This window comes from Crocodylus porosus, unplaced genomic scaffold (assembly GCF_001723895.1).
Source record: "Crocodylus porosus isolate Cpor-Errol unplaced genomic scaffold, CroPor_comp1, whole genome shotgun sequence".
NCBI classification, from domain to species: domain Eukaryota; kingdom Metazoa; phylum Chordata; order Crocodylia; family Crocodylidae; genus Crocodylus; species Crocodylus porosus.
The window spans coordinates 55226430-55236054 of NW_017728931.1; the positions used below are offsets into that span (position 1 = coordinate 55226430).

The 9625-nt window shown below is 43.3% G+C and overlaps 1 protein-coding gene and 1 long non-coding RNA gene across 2 annotated transcripts in view; both read right to left on the reverse strand.

Annotated features, from left to right (window-relative positions):
* USP44 (ubiquitin specific peptidase 44) overlaps nucleotides 1-9625 on the reverse strand; it is a 30613-nt gene that overhangs the window by 14454 nt on the left and 6534 nt on the right. Inside the window, exons 2-3 of the mRNA XM_019545068.1 lie at nucleotides 6390-6392; nucleotides 4726-6240 (exon numbers count right to left, since the gene is read on the reverse strand). Coding sequence (XP_019400613.1) covers nucleotides 4726-6153 — 1428 coding nt within the window. The 5' untranslated portion in view covers nucleotides 6154-6240; nucleotides 6390-6392. The remainder of the gene's footprint in view (nucleotides 1-4725; nucleotides 6241-6389; nucleotides 6393-9625) is intronic.
* Nucleotides 1865-3041, reverse strand: LOC109316767. Its single transcript, XR_002102916.1, has 2 exons — nucleotides 2901-3041; nucleotides 1865-2108 (listed from the first exon to the last, which is right to left on the reverse strand). It is a non-coding gene; the product is annotated as an uncharacterized LOC109316767 (long non-coding RNA).

Here is a 9625-nt window from a genome sequence, read left to right on the forward strand (position 1 = left end):
GGTCTCTTCTGACCCTACTAACTCTGAAACTATGAAAGCATCACAAAAAAGAGTGCATTAACATAGGCTAATGCACATTCAAGTGTGTAGTACCCAGTGAGTCTACTCATATTTAATGTTTCACATTCTTCCATCACTTTGATATAGTCCATTGACTATATCATAAGTTTAGAGTTTGTCCATTGCTTTGGGGCTGGTTCACCTGTACTGCTGACTAGGCCTGTGCGAATAGGGAAGTATTCGATTTGGATGATTTGGAGGACAGCGATTCAATTTGGATCACTGTCCTGAACTGATTTGTCTGAATCAGCTTCAGACGATTCGGCACCAATTCAGAGAGATTTGGATCGGCTGGGAAGAGGCAGGCACAGCTGAGTAGCTGCAGCTTCTCCTGTGGCTCCTCCAGCTGTGCCTGCCTCTCTCCTGGTGCAGGGAGCTGCGGCAGAAGACCCCATGGCTGCCCTGCCCAGCTCCATCCCCCACCCAGGCCCAGCCTCGCTCCAGTGCTTAAAAGAAAAAAAAAAGCCCCGCACTCACCAGCTGCAGAAGCAGTGATTGGGGCCTCTGGGTGCTCATGGCAGAGACCCCTGTGCAGTGTGGAGCAGCAGGGATTGTGCCCTCCCCCCCCAGGTTGGCACCCATGCAGCAGCTGCCCCATGGCGTGAGTACAATGTGGCTTGGCAGGGTGCTGCACGCTGCCTGGGAGCTCGGGCTGCTGGGACCGAGTGATGGAGCTGCCTAGGTGTCCTGCTGAGCTGTGCTGCACTTGTACAATGAGACAGCTGCCACATGGGTGCCAGGCAGGGGGAGGGGCAATCCCTGCTGCCCCACGCTGTGCAGGGGGGGCTCTGCCATAAGCTCAGGGAGGCCCTGATTGCTGCTCCTGTAGCCGGTGACTGTGGAGCTTTAAAAAAAAAGTCCTGTACCAGCTCTGGCAGTGACAATTGGGGGACTCTGAGGACTCATGGCAGAGCCCCCCTGTGCAGCACAAGGCAGCAAGGGGCAGTGGCAATCACACCCCTCCCCACTTGCCACCCACGCAGCAGCTGCCCCATGGTGTGGGTGTGGTATGGCTTAGCAGGGTGCCGCACGCTGTCTACTACCCTACTGCTGTTTGCCCCCCTTCCTCCTGGAACAAGCCATTCCCACATACCGCCTTAGCTGGGCAAGCAGCAGCAGGGCAGAGCCCTTGCTCCCAGCACTGCAGCACTCGCATCCCGTGCCCCCCCAGCCTCCCTCGCTGAGTAATGTGCTCGTCGCTCCGGCTGGGCAGCTTGTCCCAGCCCCAATCCCTCCCTCCCCCATCCCCAACAGACTTACCAGCTCGAGGCAGCTGTCAGCTGCCTGTTTAGTCTATGGCTGACTCTCTGAATCTCTTCCAAATCAATTTGGAGCTTTTACTTGGTCTCCTGATTCGATTCCAATTCTGAGATTCCGTCCCCGAATTGGGCCGAATCTCCTCAGAATCAAATCAGGTACCAAAGCTTTGCACTGCCCTACTGCTGACAGTTCCTTTTTGATTAAGTGCTTTATATCCCATGACCTTGGAAACAACTGTTAATTTTATGCCTAACAACTCGTTCTGCATTGGTGTTCTGTGAAGGCATAAAACATCTTGTTGTTCTATAATAAAAGTGACAAGTTACTTATACAAGTTCAAAGACCTTCCTTCAGTCAATGTTAAAAAGACTTTAAAAGACTGCTCAACAACACAGCTCCCTCAGCCATTAAATATTAAAGGAACATTTAGGTGAAGTGGCCTGCAAAAGAGGAAAAGACAAAGCTAAAAAGATGAAATTCAGGCCACACAAAATTTGTTACTTTTGCTAAAAACAGAGGCTTTTTCAGTCAAAAAAAAAAAAAAAAAAGGATTTGCTGATGTAACTTCTCCTGCTGAGCTATCCAGGCAAACACTCCTATGGTCATCAACACAAAATGTTTGGCAGCTGAGCTTATACTAGCTCCCAAAATAAAATAGTGTATCCCAGGAAAAAGACTTTTTGCTGCTATTCCTGAATCTACATTCGAGGGTTTTGTGGGAATAGTTCTTGCAGACAGAAATATGATTCCTCCTCTTTTCCCAGGTCCACACAGCTGTGTTGGGAACACTTAAGAATACAGCAGCAATTCAGTTGATAATTGAGCGATTATAAAACTTACAGACTAGTTTTGTTGCCAGTAAGTTTATCAAAAAACAAAAAAGTGGTTAGAAAAAGGCTACATTTTAATTGCTAAGGTTCTGAAGTGTCAATAGAATAGAAGTCAACATAATTAGTGGTCAGAAAGGTGACTTCAAAAGGTACAATTAGTTTAATTATGTGAAAAACACAATAATACAATGGTTGCAGTCAGCCTTTATAAAAGCAAGTTTTCCCAATACTATGCTGGAAATTCCAGTTAATGTTAAGCTAAACAGATCTGCTACTTCAGTTTGTCAATCCCTTAAGAATTAGGTGATCACTAAACCTCTATTGGCCTTTAGCATTGTGGGGCTTGATTTCAAAATTGTTGCATTAAACTCACTGTACCATCCAGATGCCACTGATTTACAAAAACACTAACCAAAGAGGACCAGAAGATGATTTTTTACAGGAAAGCCAACGTTTCACAACAAGTAGCCAGTTACTATTAAATTTCCTGCTCTTGAAGTGTTAGATAACAGCAGTCTTGTACTGACAACTCCACAAGGATCAGCTTACAAGAGCAGGTATAAATCAATTAACACTCTGACAACAGTCCCGTGTGGAGTACGCTCATTTCTGAAGTGGAAAGGAAGTAATGTTCCCAATAGCATGTATGATCATTTCCCAACAGAGTTATGAAACACAGACAACTTACTGCAGTCCTAGGCTGTGAGCGGACAATCATTAGGAGTTTACTTAAATCATGGTTAGACTTACCAATTCTTGTGGATTGCTGCAGCATAAAAAGCAAGTTCTGTGGACATTTTGTAGATATGCTCTGGTGGCTCCATCCCTTGGCACTGATCGGCAGAGAGGCCCTGGCGGGAAAGGGATGAGGCGGCAGCTGCCCTTCCTGCGGCCCCACTCCTCAGCACTGATCAGTGGAGAGGCCTGAGGGAGGGAGGAAGGAGGGACTGGGGGGCAGCAGCCATCTTTTCTGCTGCCTTCACGTGACCCCACCCACTGATGGGGCTGGGACGCTGGGGCTGGGATGTAATGGCAGTGAGGACCACTGGCACCCACTGAGGAATCAGCATTTTAAGTTTTTTTGTTGTTGATTTCGAGGACAATCCTGGATTTCATGGTTTCTGCGAAGCCCATGAAACCATGATTTAAGTAAACAGCTAACAATCATCCTTCTTTCCATGGAGGGAGGAGATAAGTTGTTAACCCACTTTTCCACTAGGTTCACACTTGAGAACATGGGCTGGCAGGATAAAGATTCTTTACCCTGTAAAATTTCAGCCTCATCCTGACAGTCACTAGAATTTGATTAGCATATAAAGACTGACAGAACGTGAAAGAAATAGTCTTTACAGTCAGAGCCCATATTCTCCTCCTTGGTTTAGATGCATTCAGTTCTTAACTTTTTTCTAGTAATTTACCAGCAGGAAGCAAAATCTGTACTTGGCAGAGGGGAAAACAGTCTTATCTCAGAAAAAGTTATTGTGGTAATCCAAGAACACAGATGAACTGACCTCACTCAAATAAGCTTTTCTCTATCGAGGAACATCTTTCTGCAACAGGTAGTACAGAAATTCTGAGGGTTAATATTTAGCTGGTTCTCAGGACTTTACACAAGTAGGCATACTTCAGCTACACTGCATTAAGCTGCTACTTAAATTGCTCCATACACTGATGGAATATACAGAAGTATTTCATAAGAGCTCTTAAAAAATATAGCGACCAAACAAAGGACACAATGAAACCTGGCTCATTTCATTGGCACAGCTTGCTGTATCATCTAGGGAAGAACCCCAGTATCATGAATCAGTGTCCTGTGGATAGAAATCAGACTTGTACACGCTTCTGTATTAAGAATTTCAAAATCCATTTTAAACGATTTACTGAAGCAGAACAAATTATTTATAAGGGATAGCAGTGCAACAGACACATTCTGAGCCCTGCGTAGCAGAGGTGCTTGCAGGGGCCCAGCCAGCAGCAGTTTCTTGTATCCTCTTTAAGTGGGCAGCTGGGGCTGGGGTCCCAGTTGCCCACCACTCTTTACACTATTGTGAAGGTGTCACTTAAGTGAATACATACCAATGTTATGTAGTTTCTATACTCTTTTTTTCAACGGAGCCAACCAGATGCTTTGAAGTGTAAAACTCCGATAATTGACCATTAGGAAACAAGACACCATTTATGTCTTTATGTTTCTTAACCCCAACAGTTAATGGATAACTGATGTAGGTCTCTCTCAGGTTTGAGATATTGTACACACGTTGAAAAACATTTACTTCTCTATAAGTCAACTTCTACACTTCAATAATAATTTTTAGGAATATACTTCAGTCATGAAGTGATGTATTTGCACTTATCATTTGAAGCTGTTATTTTAATTTCTACCAGGTAATTCCTTTGGTTAAGAGAATGATCCATGCACCTCTTTATATCATTCAGTATCCCTTTCTGTTGTCCCTTCTTATTCATTAGCTCAACTAGGCAATCCTAATCTTTCAAACCCCTTACAAATATATCTTCTGGTTTATGCCTTCACTGATTTCTACAACAGATTGGAAAAAAAAATCCAGATACATACCTGACTTAAAAGCTGTCCATGAAAAATAGTATTGACCACATTCAGAACCTGTTTCATAAGTTTCCTTTGAGAAGCAGGGATGAGAGCTGGGTATCTGGTCCCAGTGGTTTCCAGTTCCTGCTGTACTTTATCTAAAAGTTCACAGAGGAATTCCTGAGCATCTTGTTGGGCATAACCTCGGAAAGCTGGGATTAATCTCCATACAGAATGGAGCATAGCAAAAGGAGATACCAGTGCCCACTTGCCAGACCACATAACTTGGAACAGAGTATGTAGTTCATGACAAAGAGATATGTACTCTGAGCTTGGCTCCTTCGGCTGTATAAGTTCCATATTTCTACTTTTTGATGCCCCTCCACTTAGTCCAGAGGATAAACTAGGTCGCCTTGAAGATGATCCTTTCACCTTCTCTTGATTCTCATTCACATGAAACACAGAGCCAATAACCAGAGGGTACTTCTTAGAAGACCTTGTTTTACCATTGACTGCTGTTGCCAGCAACTCCTGAGTTTGGTTCAAATCAAGCTTTAAAAAACATTGCCGAAAAATAAGTAAATGACTCAGTACTTGCAGAATAGAGTTCATGTAGCACGTATTTCCCAAGTTTCTCAGTCCTGTTACACCAGGAGTCACCGTAGGCCTTCGTTTAATTGGGGAGTCACTGATTATTTTCAGTTTTACTTCATCTGAGGTATGTGTTCCTTTCAGCTCTGCAGGCAAGTCCAGATCACGTTGTATTTTTTGTACGCAGGATGGTACCCTTGAGATTTGACTTCTATTTTGTAAACGAGTACTCTTTCTTGGAGGCATTTTTTCCATCTCTGCTTTCAACTGACGCTTTCGCTCTTGTCTTCTCTTCCGAGCTCTATCCCTCTCTTCCTCTGCCTCTTCCCGATGCCTTTCTTCTTCCAAAATCCTTTTTCCAGTAGGCGTTAGCTCAAACCATGCTCTGAATACTTTGCCCATTAATGCACGCCTCCTGTGCCACAAAGCCGTGAACATGCGGTCTTCATTACGAAGCAAAGCTTGGGCACAATCATGTGAAAGGTATGAATCATCACTTGCTCCCATGGATCGTAAAGTCCGGCCGCTACGGGTAGTGCAGTCATAGTTTTGACTCTTGATTGCACTTAATGTACTTCGCAACAGTTTTAAGTCACCAGTGGCATTATCATTCAGAACATAGTCATCACAAAGATAACAGAAAACATACAGCTCATTTACTTCCAATGCCACAGGATGACTACTTTCCTGAAAGTGCTTTAGTGCATGCTCTTCAATATATCTTCCACATGCCACATGGGAACAGCTGAGGCATGCCCATACAGATTCTGTAGTATTGCAGTCCACACAGTGCCATTTCTGAGGGTTCAGGATGGAATGGTCTTGGGCAAGCCGCAGCCTTCCTACGTGTTTACACTTGTCCATTTTTAATACTGAAATGCTAGAGACAAGATAGGCTCACAGAATACATCATTCTAACTATTTTTTGTCTGAGACATTTTGACCTGCAAACTAAAAAAAAAAAAAAAAAGAAAAAAAAAGATCAGCACAAGTCAGAAATTATTCAAGACATTTTTGATCACACAAATTTTCAGTTTTAAAAGCAACTATCACAAACTGATGTACAAGACAGCTGAAGTCATGAATTCCACTCAGGTCACCCGCTGGTACAGTTAGCACCTTTATTTGCAGTTAAAGCAGAAGAGTCAAGGACCAAACCAGCATGTATACAACTACTCACTCCACTAGTACCTTTGGTGTCAGGACTGGGGCACTGTGATAATATAAGCCTAATCTAAACAAAGTTGCACTTGTTTAATTAAAAAACGTTGTTCCAAACTAGTTATTACACTACTGCAATTTTGAATAGAAATACATACTTGTTTAACTTGGACCATACTGGCTTAGCTTTGACTGGTAAATTTACAGGTATAAACTAAACTGGTAAATTTTAAATTGATACATTTTCATAGGAAGTTGCACAAGGCTTTCAGGACTGATTTAGAATTAACTTTTCATTACACCAATACACTTATTGTGTTTAAATAAAGCTGCAATGTATAAGAAAGCACATGACTGCTTATGTTAAAAGGAGTTTTAAAAATGTGCTTCAACTTTGAGATCCATTCTGGCATCTTGTGGGGGATGAGGGAAAGACCTTATACAACCTGCTGGTGACCTGTAGGAATGACAAGCTTGAAACTTCTGCCTTAGGAGTCTGAGCTACATACAAGGTTGCACCAGTGTAAAGGTGTAATTTTAAACAGGTTTTCAATCAATGAAGATGATAAAGTCAATTTAAATCTGGTTCATACTGTAAATTTCTGGAGGGGAGTTGAACAGATATAGCCAGTTTTTAACAAAAACAAAAGTACCCACTGTAAGGGTTTGCACTACTTTAACTAAACTAATTTGCATGCAGACAAATCCTAACTGATAAGAATTACAAAAGTAAAATGACTCTTTCTCTCTGCCTTTCCTCCCTTAACAGTATAAAGAGACATAATCTGGCAACCCAAGTCAGTACATTCTTAAATCTGAGCTCACACATTGGTGCTATTATTACTAACAAAATGGGCCAGACAGAACATATTGCTGGTTTCACTCAAATTAACTCCCTCTAGAAGAACCATATATTTCTCATTAGAGAAGCTTCAAGCAACTCTCAAATATTATGTAAAGATGCATAAGAGGCTGTGTTGAAAAAAGTCATGTTTTCATTACAACCCTAATCACTTACTATGCTTTCATTTTTACAAATTTGGAAGTGGTGTACAAATAGTCAATCATTACATATTGGGCCAGACCATATTAATGTGAAAATCCAATGTTTGCTATCCCAGTTATCAATATAGAAAGCTTTGGTATATATATGTCAAATGTTGTGGCATTTGTGAAAAAACTAGATAAGAAATGGCAACTGGTTAGCAGAAAAACTTCTATGTACACTCTACCTAGATAATATCTTTAATTTCACAACATTTTTTTTTACTGATCACATCTACATTAAACTTGTTTTTCTTCCACTCCTCCATCAAAAAAAGTTTACTGCATGACTATACATCTATAGATATTGTTTCACTATCTCAATATGATGATTTTTAAACATCTTACAAGCATACACTAGTATCTAACTGTAATCTGTACAGCCTTCTCTACAATACAATAAACAGTCTGTAAATTGTGTTGAACTGACTAGTTCAACTAATGCATCCATGATAAGCATCCTTACTCATTCAGGCTTTGCCCCATGTCCTTATTAGTACTGTCCTCAATAGTTAGATAGGTGCCAATCCATAATTCCCAGATTGGAAGGGAAAAGCAGCACATTGCTTGGGATTTCTCAAGACCACTGCCATGCTATGAAACAGTAATAAGGATTCATAGATTGTTAAAGGCTGGAAGGGACCTTGGAGAGCATCAGGTCCAGCCCTCCTCGCTCTAGGTAGGAAGACAACTAGGGTTAGGTGACCCCAGCGAGGTAACTGTCTAGTCTCCTCTTGAAAGCCTCCAGGGTAGGTGACTGCACCACCTCTGGAAGGAATTTATTCCACAGGCTGGACACCCTGACTGTGAAGGAGTTTTTCCTCGTATTAAGCCTGAAGTGGCCTTCCAGGAGTTTGTATCCATTGGTCCTGGTCTTCCTCAGGGGTGCCCTGGTGGACAGCTGTTCACCGAGCTCCTGATACACTCCTTTGATATAGCGGTAAGCTGCTGTCAAGTCCCCTCGGTAAGCCGCTGTCAAGTCCCCTCTCAACCTTCTCTTCTTTAGGCAAAAGGCCCAGGTTCCTCCGGCTTCCCTCGTATGCCTTGCCTTGCAAGTCCCTGATCATATGGGTGGCTCTTTTCTGGATACTCTCAAGTTTTTTCACATCTTTATTGAAGTGCAGCGCCCACAACTGAACACAGTATTCCAACTGTAGTCTCACCAGTGTTGAGTACAGCAGGAGTATCTCTTCCTTAGCTTTACATGAGATGCACTGCTTGATGCATGCCTGTGTGTTATTTGCCCTGCTGATCACCACCTCACGCTGATGGCTCATATACATGCAATGGTAAATCATTACTCTTAGGTCCCTTTCAGCTGTGGTGCAAATCAAGCTATCAGCAAAGAGCCTATATGTTGTGTGTTGTTTGCCCCCAGATGGAGCACCTTACACTTGGAAGTGTTAAACTTCATCTGGTTCCAATCTGCCCAACTCTCAAGCCTGTCCAGGTCCACCTGTATCTGCAACCTACCTTCTGACATGACCACACTGCCCCATAACTTGGTGTTGTCCACAAACTTGGCCAGCAAGCTTTTTCAATCCCCCATCCAAATCACTGATAAAGATGTTGAAAAGCACTGGTCCAAGCATGGACTCCTGAGGGACACCGCTGGCCACATTGCGCCAGGATGCCACAGGTCCGTTCATGAGAACTCTCTGGGTCCTACTCTGTAGCCAGTTTCCCATGCACTGAACTGTCGAGCAGCTGAGCCCACAATCTTTCAGTTTTCCAACATATCACGGGATACTAGATCAAAAGCCTTTTGGAAGTCTGGTATATAATATATAGCTCATCTCCCATGTCCAGGTGTGGAGAGACCTGGTCATAGAAGGAGACGAGATTGGTAAGACAAGACCTACCCACAGTGTAGCAGGGCACTAGGGTGCCTGCTACTGACCATAGGAATAAGGGCTGCTGAAGCTCCCTAAGGCAACACAGGTGTTGGTTGCCAGAGCAACCAGGCAGGTCATATGACCAGAAAGGGGCAGGGCTAGGCCTTTATAAACAGCCCAGGCCAGAGCCTAGAGGCAGTTCTCTCCAGAGCAGGAGCAGGAGCAGGAGCAGGAGCAGGAGCAGGAGCAGGAGCAGGAGCAGGAGCAGGAGCAGGAGCAGGAGCAGGAGCTCGAGC